At 57.1% G+C, this 18,318-nt stretch overlaps 3 protein-coding genes across 4 annotated transcripts in view; 2 read left to right on the plus strand and 1 right to left on the minus strand.

Moving 5' to 3' along the window:
* Positions 1–77: 77 nt before the first annotated feature.
* Positions 78–1,798, minus strand: LOC117644202 (ATP synthase subunit delta, mitochondrial). 2 transcript variants are annotated; one of them, XM_034383470.1, is made up of 4 exons: positions 1,665–1,798; positions 959–1,086; positions 682–849; positions 78–604 (listed from the first exon to the last, which is right to left on the minus strand). In XM_034383470.1, the coding sequence occupies exons 2-4, from the start codon at positions 1,079–1,081 to the stop codon at positions 407–409; spliced, it is 489 nt and encodes a 162-aa protein (XP_034239361.1). In that variant the 5' UTR covers positions 1,082–1,086; positions 1,665–1,798; the 3' UTR covers positions 78–406. The 2 variants fall into 2 exon arrangements, with proteins under 2 accessions (XP_034239361.1, XP_034239369.1); XM_034383478.1 differs by having other exon boundaries at positions 1,575–1,710.
* On the plus strand, positions 1,799–5,535 carry LOC117644186 (ADP-dependent glucokinase). The gene is made up of 8 exons (XM_034383467.1): positions 1,799–2,222; positions 2,362–2,552; positions 2,813–2,909; positions 3,053–3,189; positions 3,269–3,432; positions 3,513–3,619; positions 3,714–3,891; positions 3,973–5,535. Exons 1-8 carry the CDS (start codon positions 1,906–1,908, stop codon positions 4,204–4,206), a joined length of 1,425 nt encoding a protein of 474 aa, XP_034239358.1. The 5' UTR covers positions 1,799–1,905; the 3' UTR covers positions 4,207–5,535.
* A 516-nt stretch (positions 5,536–6,051) lies between these two features.
* LOC117641623 (mucin-19-like) overlaps positions 6,052–18,318 on the plus strand; it is a 45,413-nt gene continuing 33,146 nt past the window's right edge. Inside the window, exon 1 of the mRNA XM_034379113.1 lies at positions 6,052–6,340. The gene's annotated coding sequence lies outside the window, so the exon portion shown is untranslated. The remainder of the gene's footprint in view (positions 6,341–18,318) is intronic.

Here is an 18,318-nt window from a genome sequence, read left to right on the forward strand (position 1 = left end):
TGCTTCCCTCTCTATGATTCTTATGCCACTTCCATGAGAGAGATTTGGTTCAGATTTAAGTTGAAATTACGAAGAAATTTATTTTGTAACCATTTTAATCCTCAGAAGCAGTAATGGCAGTATGTGCATATTTACATCTACAGAGTTGACACCTGATAACGGTTGAGGGATTTCATAATTAGTAGTACAGCAGCTTAAACACGAACCTCACATCCTGTCCACAGGACAAGTGCAATAAGTCCTATTGATGCAAATTGCATCATCCTCCAACCAAATTCTTTATGTAAAACTTTCGGATCAAATAAAAAAATTGGGAAAATGGAAGCCACTGACTAGAGGATAGAATCAATGGCCAATAATTTCAATATAGAACTAATCAAGGAGGATCATAAAATGCATATTAAAATTAAGCAGCTGCTCGAACAAGTTCCTGACCAACTTCAACAGCAATTGCAGCCTCTGCCTTTTCAACCTCACTTGAAGCAGATGCCAGCTGGCTTTCAGCTTTCCTCAGCACATCTTGACAGGCAGCCTTGTCGAGCTCAGAAACCAGGCATGCTTCCTCTGCTAGAACTTGCACTGATGAATCGTCATTGATGGTTACCTGTTCACAAAATTAAGATGAGATTAAAGTATGGGAAGCAGTTGTCAGGAGAAGAACTGATGGTATAAGAAACCTACTGTTCCACTAGAAACAAAAACTTCTTTCTTGTTTCCATCGGCTTCATAGACAGTGACAACACCAGGTTTCAGGACAGCAAGGGTAGGAACGTGATTGGGCAGAATACCAAAGCTACCGCTGAAAGACGGAACATCAACCTGCTTCACATTGGCTCCAACATAATAAACCTGCAGACAGAATTAAGAAGTTGTTGCCCACAAAAACACAGCATTGAATCAACAATTTCCTTTCACATGCGAGCAACATGATGCAGCAAACCACTACATAAACACTTGCCTGGTTGGCCGCAGCGAATGTGAAAGACATTTCATCAGCGTAACCCCGCTTGGTGGTGACAACAGGGCGGCTGCTGGACAGCAGGCGCATAGCAGGGCGAAGTGAACGTGCGAGAGAAGCCATTTTACCTAAGAAAAGAACATCAAGGAATATTATTAAGCCTGAATTAGGAAAATGAACAACTTAAAGATCAAGTAGAGAGAGTGTCACAATAAGCTCCATAATAGTGATTCATAAACGAAGAGCAATGGAATCCTTGAAAGAGTATGATGAAAAATTATGTCCGTTGATGAGTGGAAAGAGTGGTTAAAAGTAAGGAATAGGTTATATCGAGTTTCTAGTAGACGGTCACCATGACTCTGGACCGAGAGCTTTCGGTACCAATAAAATTACGCGACAGTGTACAAGAAACAACAGAACTAAAGTTGGGATCAATCGAAATGTTCGCAACAATCTAATAACTAGTTCGATACATTGACAGTTAAGTGAGAATCATAGAAAGCCTCAAATTAGGAAACTGTACCAAACTGGATAGACATAGCCTAAAATCCATAGAAGTAGGGACCCAGTTTGATGCATTATGGAATGTGTAAAGCGCACGCAAAATACTACATACGATTTAGTGAAGGTAAGAAATTGGGCGCAAGCGTTCATCAACTCATAAACAGATGGTTCGGTACTAGAACGAACAGTAAATTAATTTTACCCTTTCTTTAACCTCGGAAGGCGATCTCTTGGCAGACGGATCACGGAGAGACAAGTGAACGTCGTATGGAACAAAACATGTGACAATCGAAAAGTTTTCAACAATTTTTCATAGTCTTGAGCGCAATTTCTCATGTTTTGAACTGACAACAGAAGCTTCTGCTAGGTTGTTGAGGTTCAGGGGATTCCTGCCTGACGGCTGGTGTTTAAATTTAAAGTTTGGAAAAGAGACACGCGTAAATATGGAGTGGAAAATATTTCATGTAGGCTTTTCATTGTCTTTCATAGTCTTCTTGGTTGCTTTGTGGCTTCGGCCAGCTACAGATTGTGAAATATGCGAGCTTCGGGCTATTCTTCGTGGTCTGACTGACGTGGAAACCCCTGACAGAATCCGGCAACCTAAGGTTGCTGTGGGCTATGGTGCTTGTATGGATGTTTTTGCCAATGCAAAAGATGTCTTACAATTCAAAGAATCCGACAGTCAGCCTAATACCATATCCAATGAAATAGATCTAATGCAGACGTACACATACTTCTTTCGTCATGGAGCTGCGGCAGAGTGAGTTGTAATTATTTATGCTTATGAGATTCTAATGTAGATAAGAAAAATTATGGAGCACAGCCTTTATTTGCAGAAGGGAATTTTAACTTGGCATTTCACACTCTCTTGACTGTTCTGTAATCTATGTCCCTTTCAGACGATTCATTCACAACAGCACCCTATTTGATCAACTCGTGGAACGTGCTGAACAAATTCCTGGCGCAAGGTGGGAAATGGGTGGAAACGCAGCAGTTATGGCAGCTCGCTTTTCTCTGGAGGGCTGTGATGTCCTTCTTGCAGCCAAAATGACGCCTCGCCTTCAAAAAACTCTTCCTCTTGGAGTCAAAGGTATGTTAAACAATTTTTAACAGTCTTCTTAAGTTTTCCTTCTAACACATTTGACCATAACAGTTTAAAAATATCATTAATAACCAAGTGTTATCTGGTTGGATTTGTGTTTTTGTGTAATCAAAAGCTTATATTGTGCTGGTCTGCCTCTTGATGTTACTTACTAAATAATATCAATTGTTTTTAGTTATGTGGCAAAAATCAGTTAGATATGCATGTGTTTCATTTTCCTGTTTTATTGTTTGTGTGTGTGTGTGTAGTTGTTGGAGGAGATGTAAGTAAGGATGACGTTCATCTCATTCTTGAATACAAGACAGACGAAGTGTGGGGCCCATATAGAGCGCCCCGTGCCAACAGGTAATTAATAATTTTATTATGCCTTCAAATAAATCAAATGTTTCATTTAACTAATTCAAGAAAACATCTGCAAAAGTTTAATGCCACAAAAATCAATTTTAACCGTATCCACCATAATGAGATTTAAAAAAAATATATTTCAGATTTATTCTACATAACGATGACAACAATCCAACCCTAAGCTCACTAGAAGCATTTGAAGCATCTATTGTGACTTTTAAGCCTGACCTTCTTGTTGTTGGTGGGTTACAAATGATGGATAATTACCCTTTTGAAAAAGGTATGATTCAGGACTGTCAAAGGTGATGGCTATCAGCCTTTTACATTCACTGTCATTTTTAAAACAATGTTTGTCTCAGGTGTTCGTGAAGAACGCTTAAAACTTGTACAGGAACAGATGAAAACACAGTTGCCCGATACTCATGTTCATTTTGAGCTGGCATCTTTTGCTGAACCTAAGCTGATGACAGATTTGGTTGAAAACATTCTTCCTTTTGCGGATTCTTTGGGAATGAATGAACAAGTAAGTTTTGATGAGTTTTCATGGTTTTCTTTTGTTTAATTTAAAAATATGCTACTAGTTGTTTTGTGTTTACTCTTCAGGAACTGGAAAATCTGAAGAGCATCCTTCTTCATGGCAAAGTGAGTGTCGTGACTGATTCAAATCCTAGAGTAGCCACCGTTCTCGATGATATGAGAGAAGTGTTCAGGTCAGTAATACAACCCCTCAACATTTTCTCCTCACTGCGTTTTTTTCTTTTAAATTTTTTAATTTGGATGTTTTATTTAACCTGTGTGCTACAGACAATTACGACAGAAGGGTAGGAAGGTCGCGGGGAGCCGAAGCTTGACCCGAATCCATGTCCATACTCTTGCTTACCAAGCTATATTGACAGTACATGGCTCTACATGGAAGAATTCCATTGGAGCTGCCGCTAAGGCCTCTCTTACTGCTCACAGACATGTCTGCGGAACTTCTTTGGTGAGTGCCGTTATTTTGAAGGAATAGAGATGATTTTGCTTCAACTTCTCTGAAACCTCCTTGAATTTTTCTCTTCTCCAGGTTGACGTGGAGAATGTTCATCTTATTATGGACGACAGTTTTTCAACTTCTAAAGCTGAGGGAAGTAGGAGAGTACCGCTGAATGTCACCAGCCCCATTTCATGTTGGGATGAGGAGTGTGGCGATGCCACTATAAATGTATGTGTTGCACCTGTACTTGTGTGCACACATGCCAAGCAAACTTGTGGTGGTGGTGACAATATTTCATCTGCAGGAATTGCCATGCAGATATAAAATTTTGTTACCAGGGTTTTTGTGGTTTAATGGTCATGGAATCTGAATAACATTCTTATAGTGTGCTTTTGCAACTGCACTGATCTTGTTTTAGGTGTGTAAGCCATTGTGATTAATTTTATTAATTGATGTGTTGAATTTTGTAACATAAAAGTTACCAAGTTGGTATGTTTAGCTTTTTGTTAATGAGAGAAAAGCATTTTATTTGAATTAATGTAAATCAATGCTTGATTTAGATTTTGCGGAAGTGTATGTAAGCATTGTCTATTGTTTGTACTTACAATATTCACATGTGTTTTAAAATACTACTGCTTTATTATTTTTCTTGCGTGACTGTAAATCACAGTTATCACTGTATGTATTTTGTACAGTGCCCAGTCACTCAAATAGTCTGACTGTATGCTGTGATATCATACTTCACTGCCTGAGAGAAACTAATGGAGCATTATGTCATAATAATTAGTAACATTGCTTATATTTTTATTTTCTATGACTTATGTTAATGCATGAGGTGTGTTTTGTTGTATTTGTATCTGTGCTCAATTCTATGCCATGGATCTGTTAATTTTATTTGGCCATTGTTCTCCACTTATCCGTGGCTTTCTGTAGTGAGGACAGTGACTCATTGACTTTTACATTCCTGAGATTGTATGCATCTCAATTAATGACTTACCCTTAATGTGTAAATCAATTATAAATTTTGTTATATTTTAAGGAAGGAAAATGGTGATAAAAGATCAAGTTAGGTGTCACTCTTCTAACAATCTGTGATTTATGTATATTTTTCTATTAGTGGGCAAAGAACTGACCCCATCAATTGTATTCCATTCGATGGGGCGTGGGCGTGGGGTCGATTCTCTCTTCCACTGTTAGCTCCTCTCCAGACTGAGTAAAAAGGGTTCTGTCGTTCGCAAAAGAAATGACATTGTCAATGCACCAAGCCCATAAATTAAACATTGAATCTCCCGCGCGGAGTAGAGATGGGCCATTTTTGTGTTGACTGCTGCACCGTCTGTGTCACTGTTTTAAACACTGATTTGTGATTATATCAAAACGTACAAAAGAGTAAAATTAGAAAAAATAGTTCAATTGTGAAATGATTGTGTAGAAGGAGGTGGTCTGCAATACTTTTAGTAACAATGGGACATTCCAACCATCCGGGATGAAATACTACTGCTTGGCAAAAGCAGCAGAAAATCTTACACATTCCAACAATCTATGAAATCAAAATTTAGAAGTGGTTCGCGCCTCTTCTATTTGCCATTGCTGTAAACGTGACTTGAGTCTCTTTGTATGTAAATAAATAAAAACGTGTAATCCAATCAAAAAGTGTCTCTTTATTTGATCTCCCACTGTACCCTGGTTGCAACAGCCGAAAATGAAAACAACACCAACAACAAGGAAGGAGAGAAAACCGAAGTATATTTCAAAAATGTATCGGCAGTTCGCAGTAACGCAGACCACTCACATCGAGCCCTTGAGTAGAGCTCTACCCACAGCCACAGCCACGCAGGCCGGACTTGCCAGGGCCAGGGGGCCAGGGCACACCCCACGGAGGGCGTAGGCAAACCCGCAGCGCGCTGGCGTCGCAAGGGGGGGCGTCTTGTCTCGCAGACACCGGCGTGGTGGCGCGGAGCGTCTAGCGTCGCTCGCGGTCCGCGAGAGGTCCGGCGAGGCCTGCTGCCTACTGCCCGGCGCAGCCAGCCAGCCTGGCGTGGATGGAGATGGAGGAGGATGGCTGGGCCGGCAGGGGCCCCTTCTACCTCCGACTCGCGCCCCGCCACGCCTCGGCAGCGCACCGCCGCGACCGGCACCGGCTCGACTTGAGTTCAGTTGACAGTGGACCACCACGGCCGAGTGGAGTGGAGTGGAGTGAGCTGGCCAGCTAAGCGGCCCCACCTCGAGCCCTACCGAGCCGTGCCGGAGTACCGCCGGGTACCGCGTACACCGCGCACCGGCCTCTTTTGCCTTGAGCGGCGGCGGGGGCTCGCGCGCGTAGTTGGCGTAGCTCGCGTCTGGGTGTGTTTTCGAGTGTGCGAGTGACGGTGCTGCCGTAGTGTGAGTGCAGTGTGTGACATTGTGGATGCGCTTTGTGGATACTTCGCTCGGCCTGCAATCTGCTCTGCTGTCAGCGGTAAGTCCGAGTCACAGGCCGGCGGCGTTCAAGTCTCCCTCCGCGGGTCGAGGCGGTCGCGGTCGCGCTGTCGCTACGCTGTGGCCTGTGGCCGAGCCTGTGGCCGAGCCTGTGGCCGCGAGGCGGGCGCGATGACTTCGATAAGACGCGACGACACGCCGCGGGCAGCAAGTCTGGCCGGGCCGCGGGCCGGCCTCTCGGACAGAACGCAGAAAACGGCTCGATCTGCAGTAAACAAGCAACAACGCGAGCGCCATACGCATGGCGCCTGTCGGGACAGCCCGAGGGAAGTCCCAACTCATTTCCCGCGCGCCGCAAGCTGCACAGGGAATGACCGCGCCACGCCCCCTCCTCTGGACGTGGTCGCTTTGGACAGGTGACGCGAACGCAGCGAACGCAGAGCCACTGGCGAGGAGATTAGCGCGCCAGTGTCGTTAAGGCATCGATGCGGTTTTAATGAGACGGGCGGGGCCTTTGACGCGACGGCCGCCTCGGTCGGCCGAGTAGCCCCCGCGCAGCGTCGGTCAAGAAACGATGAAGAGCTCATTGAAGGAGGACCTTTCGGAACCAGACTTTGTTGCTGATTTTGAGACGTCCACTCACTGACCAGCGACCACTTGAAGATAGCCAGCCGCCTGCTCCACCGCACGTCCGCACTGGCCGCCCCAGCGGACGAGAGCGCGCTGCACTCCGCACGTTGCACGCCACTCGAGACAAACAACGTTCTCATCGTCATTGCAGGCCATCCGGTGGCCCTGTCCGCTCTGCCACGGCTCTGCACCACTCTGCCCTGCCGAGTACCTACGCCGTACGAACTACGTTGCGCCACGCCGGACCAGTCCTACAAGCGGCCGGCATACCAGCGGCGGGGCGGGGCGGGGCGTGCTGGGGACAGCCTGCAACTGGCTGGCAGAACCTCTACAACGCCGCGAGCGCGAGCGGCGCGAGCCTGCCCCGTCTGCTGCCTAGCGCTGGAGCCTGGCTGGAGCCTGGCCGCAGCCCGGCAGGAATGTAGATTATTGTGAGCAGCTCGCCGCCCCGCCCCGCGATGCTCTTTCGCGAATCGCGGCGCGTTTACGTTTACGACAGTGTGCTCGCTGCCAAAGCCGGCACGGCCAATGGCCGCCGCCCGGCAGGCCGGCACGATGCCTTGCCTTGCCTTCCCGCATTCTGGGTATACACTGTTGTCCGGCTGGCGCGCGGTTGTCGGGGCCGGGGCTACGGAACGGCGCCCCGCTCTACCACTACATCAGGACGTCAGGCTGGGCTGAGCCCTCGGCTGAGCCTGGGACTGGATTATCTCGTCCAGCATCGTCGTGTCGTCCAGCAACGTTGACCCGTCGAGCCGGCAGAGGTTGTGGCCGGGCCGCGAGGGCCGCGAGGGCCGTCGCAGCCTCTTGGCGTCGCCGTCCACGACGTCGTCCGACCCAACCGGTCGGCCGGTCGGCGCCTCTGCCTGCTCCGCCACTCCACTGGAGTCTCCTGGGGGAGGCCAACAGCCAACAGGCCAACCCCCGGGCCGCGGGTCCCGGGCCGGGGACTCCTTTTAATTAAAAAGCACGGTCACGCCGTCCTCTCCGTCCTCGTCGTCCGCGACGCGATGACACGCACGGGGAGCTTGTTGGCGCGCCGGACAGGTGGACGACGTGGACGACATGCACGGACCAACTCGTCGACCAGGCACTGGCGCTGCTTTTCCCTCGCGACGTTTTCAGGGGGGAAAGGGGAAGGCCCGTGCAGGTTTGTACCAGGTCCGGACGTGTTTCCCCGTGCGACGGGTGAACGCCCCGGCCGGCCCCGCGTTAGCCCCGCCGCCCCGCCGCCCCGCCCCGCCCCGCCCCGCCCCGCCCCGCCCCCCGCCCCGCCCCGCCCCGCCCCGCCCCCCCCGCCCCACCGCGTTCCGCGCACTGCTCCAATAATTTCCCCGTCAAGAATCTCCGCCGCTGCTCCTCCTGAGTCAGGAGCAGCCTGCCTGCCGCGAGGCGGAGCGCGCCGAAGAGCGCGGCGGTCCCGAAAAAGCACGTCAGGTGCAGCACAGGTGCGCCGTGCCGTGCCGCGCCGTGCCGCGCCTCTGGAGTCTGGACGAGTCTGGAGCAGACAGCAGGCAGCGCTGGGCCGGGACGACTGGAACTGCTGGAACGCCCCGAACGCCCGGAGAACACCACCTGTGGAACGGTGCAGCTGCCGGGCCGCTGTAGCGCTGGTGGCGCTGGCTAGCTGGCTAGCTGGCTAGCTGGCTAGCTGCTGCATACCAGTCCTGCAGTCAGTCGGCGAGCAGGCGAGTAGGTAGGCTCGGCCTGCGGGGCTGCGGCTGGAGTGGAGCCTCTGCTGGCATTGGAGCCGCACTTATTCACGACTAAGTCGACCTCGCGGGTACCGAGTGCCGAGCAGCGCCTCGCGGGAACAGGTACGCCGTGCCGCCACGCCACGCCGCGCCACGCCACGCCACGCCGCCGCACGCCTCGCGGCCTCAAGGAGCCGGCGATCCAACACGCAAAGGTAGCCAGGGGTCAGAAGCAAAGAAAGGAGCGTTGCTTCACTGCGAGATACGTGCGGCACTGCTTAATGTGCGGCGGATTCTTCCGGCACTGCCTGTACTCGTACTGCCGTACATGCGGCCCTGCTTCGTGCCGCCGTGCCGCCGTGCCGCCCTTGGCAGCGGCCCTGCACGGCCCACCCTGCCGGCCCGGCCGGCCCTGCCCTCGCCTCGATTAGATTAGCAGCGGGAATGGCATTGTCCGGTCCGGAGTCCCTATGCCCTGGGCCACCCCGGGCCGGCGGAGGAAGAAAATTGACTCCGTCACCGAGCAGCGTTGCAGCGTTACAGGAGTCGGACGCGTCGTTCTTCACTGATAGTGGCACCAGTCCGGCCCGGCCCGCCGGCCGCTGGGCAGCCTTTTACCAGCGAAGCTCCCAGGACCCGGTAGGGCCCTGGAGGGCCCTGGAGGACCCGGGAGGAGCCCGGGAGGAGCCAAGGAGCACAATGGCTGGGAGCAGGACGACGTGGCCGGCCAGGATGCTGTGGAAGGGCCGGGCCGGGCGGGGCGAGGACGCGTGTAGCGTCTTGCTTGCTCACACGCACAGGTGCAGCGCGGCGGGGCGCGGCGGGGCCCGGCGGGCCCGGCGGGCGCTGAGTGGCTGCTTTGTAGTCCCTTTGTTCTGTGGAGTGGAGGCCACGCCGCCACGCGCTGCTCTAATTCTACCGGTTATTAAAGTCGCTGCGTGCAATTAGCGCAAATAAAGTGGCGAGATTTGAACCCGGCGCTGCAGGCCGCGTGCCGCGGCGTGCTCTTGGCCCCCACGGCGGGAAGGTGCACAGCCGGTGCCTCGGTGGACGACGACGCCGGCCTTGGTGGACCCTGGGCGTGGCGGGCGGCGTGTCGTGTCCGTGGCGCCGCGGGGCACGGCGGCAAGGCGAGCACAGTGACCCCTGGCGCGGCGTGGCCTGGCTCGTGCCGGGCGTGCCGGCCGCGGCGTGCCCAGACTGCTGGATCCGTGTGGACCACCGCGAAGTGGCGTGCACGGCATTGGCCCTGCCGCCGTTAGCGGCGTCAGAGAGACCACCGTTCGATGCCCGAAAGTCTCCCCGAGCTGCGGCACACCGAGTAGTGCCTGGTACCCGGGCGTATCTCTCCAAGTACCCCTCTCGGATATCGCGGCCGGAGATTCCCTTTCGATAAATTGTTGATGCAGCCGAGCGTTGCTGCCTATTCTTCCCGCGGCGGCTGATTCCGGACGGGGCCTCGCCGCTCTGTCTCTCTCGCTCCCCGCCGGGACGGCCCGCGAGTGCGAGAGAGACAGAGCGGCGACAGCATGTTCAGCCTGCTGCAACGGCTTGATGAGCAGGCGCCCATTATTAGGAAGGGAAGGAGGAAGCCGATGCCGGCGAGCCTCGAGCTTGGAGAGCAGCGGAGAGCGCCCTGAGGTGACCTTGCGATGCACGGGGAGGAGGGGGACCAGCCCGGCAATCCGGTCCAGCGCGACCAAGGTTGCTGGGCCGTGTGTCTTGTTGCTGCTGCCCGTGTCTTTGTTGTCGGCGCTCCCTAGAGAGGCTGTTGGTCTGCTCGCATCACAACACCGCAGCAACTTGGATGGACGGGATGAACAACAGGCGGCCCAAACGCGGAGAGCGACGAACGGGTGAACGGACCGACGACCCACGAAACAAGCCAAGCCGCGAATGAATGAATGAATGAAAGAAAAATTGGCCGTCCCGTTTTCGTTTTGATCGATATCAGAATGCGTCCCGTTGTGTCGTTTACGCGCGACCTATCAGTGCGAAACGCCAAATGGATTGCCTATTGAATTTTAAGCAGCGCCATGGCGGCCGGCCGTGGGGGGCCGTGAGAATAGTGGAACGAGTGGAACGCCTGCCGGACGGGAGGGGGCTGGTCTGGTCTGGTCTAGTCTGGTGTCAGCCGGGAACTCTCCCGAAACGGCCAGTTTGTCAAAGCTGCTGGTTCTTCCTCTTCTCCTCATGCTGCTGCTGTGGATGGCGGGCGCTACTGCTGCTGCATAGTTGATTGAAAAATTAAAGCTGGCAAGAAAAGCGTCGGCCTCGTCGCGGAGCGAATCGCGGAATGCGGCCTTCCGATCCACGAGGTGGGAAAAGCGCGCGAAATTGGCGACGGCACGGCTTGGTGTGCAGTGCAGCAGACCAGGATATTTCGATGGCAGCCGAGATAGGTCGCAAAGCCTGGCGCGTATTTCTCGCACACGGTGAAAGGGTACGGAGCCCGCTCTGTGTCTGTGTGAGAGGGGGGGGGGGCTCTTTGTCTGAGGGCAACGTACCCGGGTAATCGGTGACGCTGCGAATTTGGCATTGAAAACATCATCAGCATTACACGGTGTTCGCTTTCCTCGTCGTATTGTGTTCTCTAGAAAAATGGCAATGTAATAATCACTTTCTCCGCTGCTGCGTTCCTTCCGGCCGAGCTAGCTGCATGCCGCGTCACGGAGAGAGAGAAAGAGAGAGGGGGGGAGGGGCTATGCATCCACGATGGCATGCAGGCGCGTACATTATGTGCGGTCGCGTCCTGCGGTTGAACAGAACAACGATGTGTGCTGTAAAACTTGGTAAAAAGTCGTACTTCAAACAGAATGAAGAACGTGTTTTCGAACACGCTTCCGCTCCCGGGCGTGCCTGCGTGTCGCGGCGAGGCGTTAGGACATTATGTACTCCGACAGATGGCGCGCGTGTCCCTATGCAGTGTGTCTCCGTGTTCCTCCGCGGTCGGAAGTCACGCAGCGCGACAGCGCGACGCAGCGTCGTTTTGGAGCGGATTTCGGCTCGTCGCGACCAACGAGAACAGGGAATGGGACGCTCCGTCTCCGGCCACTCGAAAAAAACAAGAGAGCAGCTTTGAATGACGGAAAGATCCTCTGCCAAAAAAATGGGGGAACTTGAAACCAGAGGCCAAGGAGGCAGAGTGATCAAAAAACGGTAAGGTCAACGTTGAGACATCGTGTGACGTGTCCCCTTGTCCACTTATCAACGAACTGAACAAAAATTTCCGCGCAAACTGTCCGCCTGTCCAGCGTGATTGTCTGCGGGATGTGGGCAGGGCAGCTGGGCAGCCGGCCGGCGTGACGTCACAGACAGGGCGTGGGACGACTGGCTGAGTAGGGCAGTGCTGGGCCGGGGGCATGCCGGGGGCGCTGGACATGTCAGAGATTCACTTTTCACGTGAGGCACACGCCCGAGCTCAGCGTCTAGAGCGTGGGCGTCGGTCCGCTGCAGGCCGGCAGGCCGGGCGGCGCCACCACGACAGAGCCCTGCTTCGCCACGCGGATGGCGGCACGGCAACCCATCCCCTGCACTGGTCTTTCGGACTGCGTCCGTGGCTTTGACACTCGCCGAAAGACTACGTCGGCTGCCTGTCGGCGGCAGCGCGGGGCAGAGGAAGGCACGTCGGCGTGCCTCGGGGCCAGGCGGGCAGGCTGGCAGGGCAGGCAGGGCTCGCCGAGGAAGGAGAGCAGCAAGCGGTACATGGCCTCCGTGGCGCGCCGCCAACTCGGCCATGCTCTCCTCCAGGCCCTCCACTCCGCAGGCCTCCAGCAGTGGCGTGGCCGCGGCGCCACGCCCCAACCTAGCAGAGGTTCAACCTGTCGTGGCGATGGGGGATTACCCCCAGCGACTTGGCCTCAGACCATTTAATTAAAACTACAAGTACTCCGGCCGAAATAGAGCTGGGAGCTTGGCGGAAAGGAAGACGTCGGGATGGTGGTTGCGGCCGTGGCCTGGCCTGGCCGCGCCGCACCGCGCCGCCACGGGTCGTTAGGGGTCGTCCGTTATTCACGTAGTTCATTTCGGCAACTTTTGAACCCCCGCTACCACTGCAAAGGCTCGCACCGCCTGACCTCCTCGTTAATTCGCGCCAGATAAGGTCCGCGACGGACGCTCTCATGGAGGGCCTTCCCTCCCTGGCCGCACTGGGCCGGACCGCGGGCCGGACCGCCGGGGTCGCGTTGCACTGGCCCCAAGACTCGCCGACCTGAGCGGGCAAGCGAGCATGGGAAGGCTGCCCGAGGATTATCTCATCGCCTGCAGAGTCCATGAAGTCATAAAGTGGCACGGCACTGTGGAACCGAACCGAAACCGAACGGCGAAACGAAACGCGCCCCGTTCATGTCTTTCTGTTCTCAAACCAACAATGAAAAGTGCTTCGGTCACTTTTGGGACGTTGCGTCAACTGTCGGCGAGTGGCCGTGCCATGGCAGAGCTGCAGGGCTGGGCAGGACGCCGCCCCGCCCCGCCACGCCCCGCCAAGGGCCGGCCCACCGCAATAACCCTTTCACCGTAATTGATTGCAGTGTACTTACGCTGCACTTGTTGTTGTTGCCGTCGGAGTGTGCGCTATGCCTGGCTGTGCCTGCCCATGGCCGCCGCCACGGCTCCAATTTAACTGACGATAGCCCTCCACAGTCATGGTGCGGCAATGTGGTCAGGTGCGCCACTACAACACCACCACGACGACGAGGCGGCGAGCGACGGCGAGGGCCCGGACGTGAGGCCGTCGGGGCACGGAGTGGCACGGAGTGGCACGGAGTGGCACGGAGTCCTCCAACAGCGGGAACAGCGCCACCGACGACCACCCCGCCCCGCCTCGCCTCGCCGCCGCGCCCCTCGCCGCAAACTCGGACAAGTGTGTTGTGGGAGCCGAAATTGCGGCGGCCAGGAATTTCGTGCTCTGCGGACCGGACTAGGCGGCCAGGCCCGGCCAGGCCACCCTGCGGGCCCTGCCTGCTGCAAGCCGTGCTGCAAGCCGTGCTGGCCCAGAGGATCTAACTAGGTGAAAACTCCTGCGGTGCGGCGTGCGGCGCCCCGGTGCGACGCGCATGCAGCAAGAGCGTCAGGCCGCGAGGAGCAGCTCGCCACGGCCCGGCCGCGGCCGCGGGCAGGATGGGCCAGCACGGCCAGCACGGCTGCACCACCCTTGGTTATCCTAATGGTGATGACGACCGGCCGCGAAAGGGCATTGCATGACGACGTCGTGTCCGAGACAGTCCGAGACGGACGGCATGGTTTCGCTCCGCCGCGGCCTGGCCGGAGTCCTGTCGACGGGGAGGTGCACGGCCGAGACAGAGGCCGCCTGGACGCAGGACAGGGCCGCAGCGGTGTCCGTCCGCATTGAGGTATTTCGGAGTGGCGGCCGGGCCTCGCGCACGGCGCACGGCGACGGCCCGTAGCGGTCAGCTTGGCGGGGCGTGGCGGCGCGGCGGCGCGGCGGGCACGGGCCTAGGGACAGCCCGCGCTAGCGGTAACTGTCCAGCCGGTCTCGCCGAGCAGGCCCAGGCCCAGGCCGCCGGCCGCGCTCATGTTGAGCGGCCACAGCGGGACCTCCGCGCCGCGCCGGCCTGTCCCTGCTAGTGGGCCTGCCGGCCCCCTGGTCTGGTCTCGGCATGCCGTCATCGATGCCCCGGATGCCCCGGTGTGAGTCGTGCTGCTCGAGGCGCGCGGCGCGCACGCGTGTTCCGATCATCACGACGAAGGACCCAGGACCGGCGCGGAGCGCGGTCCAAGGGAGGCGTTCTAGTTCGTCATGGTCGTGGGGTGGAGGCCGTGTACCACTCCGGGCCGTGGTTTCCCCGCGTCCGGCTTGTCTATGACTCCGCGCTGCCCCGTCATCCCCCCCCCCCTCCAGTTGCCCCCAGGCGCCGCACCTGACCACCTGACCACAACTCGGCGCGACACGCTGACATTCCCATACGGAACGGGATTCGAGGCCCCACGGCCCGGCAGCCGCCACCACACTGCCGCCGGCTCACGCTGGCTCCGCCACTGGAAGCCAATCCGACTTGCCTTTCTGCTCGCCAGCTCCGCCGACGACTTTGAGCTTGTTAAAAACAACAAAGTTTTCCTCGTTTCAACTTTAATTTTGGCCGAGCCGACATAAACTACGTTTTATTGTCAAAGATTAGGCTCAACTTGACCGCCTCGCGCACACAGACACACGCGCGCGCACGGGGGTGTATTGCCGGCATGAAATGTGACCGCTCACCTTAACAACGAAAAAAGCAGACGGGTGGAAGGGGGCGGAGGAGGGTCAACTCGCAGTGGAGCGGTAACGCGGTAACACGGGACAAAGTGAGAGAGTGGTCGTTTCGCGCCCGGTGCGGTGAGGTGCGGCACGGCGGGCACGGCGTGTCCGGGAGGTGAGAACGAAAACACACCTTCGGCCGCACCGGCCGGCCGCACCCACGCAGCGGCCCGGCGTACGCTCGTGGAACGTGCAGCCCCCGCCGCCACGCCGGCACGCCTGCCGAACCAGAGGCCGCCGCCGGTAACGCACCAGACGGCCAAAAAGAGCAGCAGGCCTTCCCAGGAACGGACAAGAAACGGCCAGAAATGAAAACAAATAACCACAAAGCGCCGCGCGAGCGCGGGGTAGGCTTCCCGCGGGACGCGCCTGTCTGGCGGGACTGCCTACACTGCGAAGCGCCAGGCGCTCCTCTCCACACAGAGGCCGTTCGGTGGCACGCCCGTGTCTGTGTGTGTGTGTGTGTGTGTGTGTGTGTGTGTGAGAGAGAGAGAGAGAGACTGTGTGTGTGAGCATGTGCGGTTGACAAGCCTTGTGCGGGACTGGCTGTCCGTCGGACGCATTCGTTTTGTGGCCATACCGGCGCTGGGCACACCTATGTGTCCGCGAGGAGAAAGCAGCGGGCGGGGCGGCCTTCGGTGGGGGACAGCGTGTGGCACGCGGCACGCGGCACGACGACGACGACAGATACACGCTTGCATTACGATGCATTTCGCTGCCCCCTACACTTCTCATTTCGTTTGTATTTCCATGCGGCCTCGGCCTTTGTCACTGACGCACGCATGAAGAAGAAGGAGGAGAAGAAGGAGGAGAAGAAGAAGGAGGAGGAGAAGGAGGGGGAGGAGAAGAAGAAGGAGGAGAAGAAGAAGGAGAAGGAGGAGGAGAAGAAGAAGGAGAAGAAGGAGGAGAAGAAGAAGGAGGAGGAGAAGAAGAGGAGAAAGAGGAGGAGGAGAAGAAGAAGGAGGAGAAGAAGGAGGAGGAGGTGGAGGAGGGGGTAGGCCGCGTCATTACCCCGTCCGTTGTGCCGATGTGCGCCACACTGCTAACCGGGTGCAGCATAGCCGCCTCCCCGTGGCCATGCTGACCGTGCCGCTCCTCTAACTCGGAGGTGATTGATCCGCTCCGCCAACCTGGAGGGCTGCAGGGGGCCAACCCGCGGGTCTCGCGCGGCAAGGTCGAGAAGGGCAAAAAGGTGGCCTGGCGTAGCCTGGCGTCGTCGCCGTTCTTTTGTTTCAAATTGCTCCCCCGCCGTCTGGGGTGGGGAAGCCGAGGGCCCGGGCCGCGCGCCCCGCTGCCAACTTGAAAAGGACCCCTCCATACTTCCTCTTCGCCGGTCATAGAAAGGCCCGGGCCGGGCCGCCCGGCCCCCGGCAGCCAGGAAAGAGTTCCCAGTTCCCCGCGGGGAGGAGCGCGCTGGCTTTGTGACCCGAGGCGTCCTCTGTCTCTCTCGCACTCATTGCCGTGGTGGCGACGCGGTCGGTCGGCGTGGACACGCAGCGCCCGGTTGCTCGCGGCGCCCCGATCGACACGAGGCCGCGTGAGGCTGCGAGGCTCAAGAAGCACAGGGTAATCACCAGCCGCTCGGTGCAGGGCCTGCTTTGGGCTTTCAAATTGACTGGGTCACCACCGCAGGTCCACTGGCCAGCAGGCTGATTCCGCACGGCGCGTCGTCGCTCTGTCTCTCTCGTCCCCTTATAGGATGCTCTGTGAGTGCGAGAGAGACCGCTGGGGCACGCTCCAGCGCTCCAGCGACCGGCCGGCCTGCAGTGCGACGTCGGCAGTGGCCCAGAAGTGCAGCTGCTTCGAATTGCCGCAAAGTGGCTTTGACTTGATTTTGACTTGGCTTTGACCGCGGGCCGCGGGGGCGTTTTTCGTTCCCCGGGCCCTTTCTTTGCGTCCGCGCTCCGCGCTCGCCCCGCGTTCTGCCTGACGGTCTGACCCGCCTCGACGCTTTCCAGGTTTATTCGCTTGCCGTGCCCTACCCCCGCCGGGCCGCGGGGCCGCGGGGACGCTTTACGGGGCCACGCGCTTTTTGCAGCAATGTGCAATTACGAGTGCGTAGACGAGCGGGGCTGCGCGGGGCTGCGCGGGGCCCCCTCGGCCTGGGGCAGCCAGCAGACTGATTCCGAGAGTCGCTTTCGTCGCTCCGTCTCCCTCGCACTCACGGGGCGTCCCGTCTAGGTGCGAGAGAGACAGAGCGACGAAAACGACTCTCGGAATGAGCCTGCAGGCAGCGGCCCGGACGAACGCGGCGCCGCGCGCAACTCGTTGTTTCGACTTTTATGCCTCGCGCTTCGCCCCGCCATGCTCCGCTCTCGGCCTCGGCATCAGCGGATGGCGAATGGCTAACAGTGCCTCCATTGTGAGGGCCGAGGCTGCGAGTTAAAAATTGGCTGCGAGGAGAAGAAGAAGAAGAAGAAGAAGTAGGAGAAAGAAAAGGGGGATGGAAGTGGCCGGCCCAACAAGTTGTAGGGCAACACGACGGCGCGGTGGCGGATGGCGGTGCACGCGGCACGCACGCGGCACGCGGCTGTAGCGCTTTCATTATTGATGGCACGGCTCGCGGGTCAGTTGCGTTTGGGTCGGTCGCTTTTTCCTGGTTCTGCCCGTGCCTTCCGCGCGTCCGCGTCGCGGTATGGCGGGCTGCAGGGGCTCACCACTGCGGGGCCGCCCTGCCAGTGTTGTTGTTGTTGGCGTTTTTGCCCCTCTTGCTGATTCTCTCATTACTATTGTTGTTGTTTTCACCCGGACTTGAACTAGAATTTGCGCGCGGTGCCGGCAACAGCAGCCGGGCGACTGGCCTGTCTGCAGAGGCTTTGCATACATCTCCGGTAATAATCTCCTCGAGGCGCGCCCCGCCCCGCCCCGCCCCGCCCCGCCCCGCCCCGCCCCGCCCCGCCCCGCCCTTTCCCGCCCATTCGAGCCCTGAGAGTGACGGGGATGGGTGGGGATGGGACGCTGCTGCTGCACCGAGTTTACATTATTGCGGCAATCTGTGAACAGTTGCCGCGGCGACGGCGGGCTGGCGGGACTGGCGGGGCTGGCGGGGCTGGCGGGGCTGGCGGGGCAGGCGGGGCTGGCGGGGCAGGCGGGGCTGGCAGCCGCTGCACTATGGGCTGAGCTACACCTGCTGCGGTGCGGCCGACCGGGCCGGCCCGACCTGCGCTGTTGCGCGACTGTACGGGAGAGAAAACAGCACTCGCGGAGACTTTGGAGCGGATCAGGAGCAAGTTTTGAAAAGTTTTGCAGAGAGACGAGACCGAGGCCGGCTGGGGGTATTACGCTTTTTATTGTCTGTTATTACGAAAGTGAGAGCGGGGAAGGCGACATCGCGGCAGCGCGCCAAGACGGAAAAGTTTGGGGAATAAACTTGATATTGTAGCACCTTCGCTTCGCCTTGCTTCGCTTCGCGCTGCTTTGCTTCGGCCGCGCTGCCGA

This window comes from Thrips palmi, unplaced genomic scaffold (assembly GCF_012932325.1).
Source record: "Thrips palmi isolate BJ-2018 unplaced genomic scaffold, TpBJ-2018v1 HiC_scaffold_1, whole genome shotgun sequence".
NCBI classification, from domain to species: Eukaryota; Metazoa; Arthropoda; class Insecta; order Thysanoptera; family Thripidae; genus Thrips; species Thrips palmi.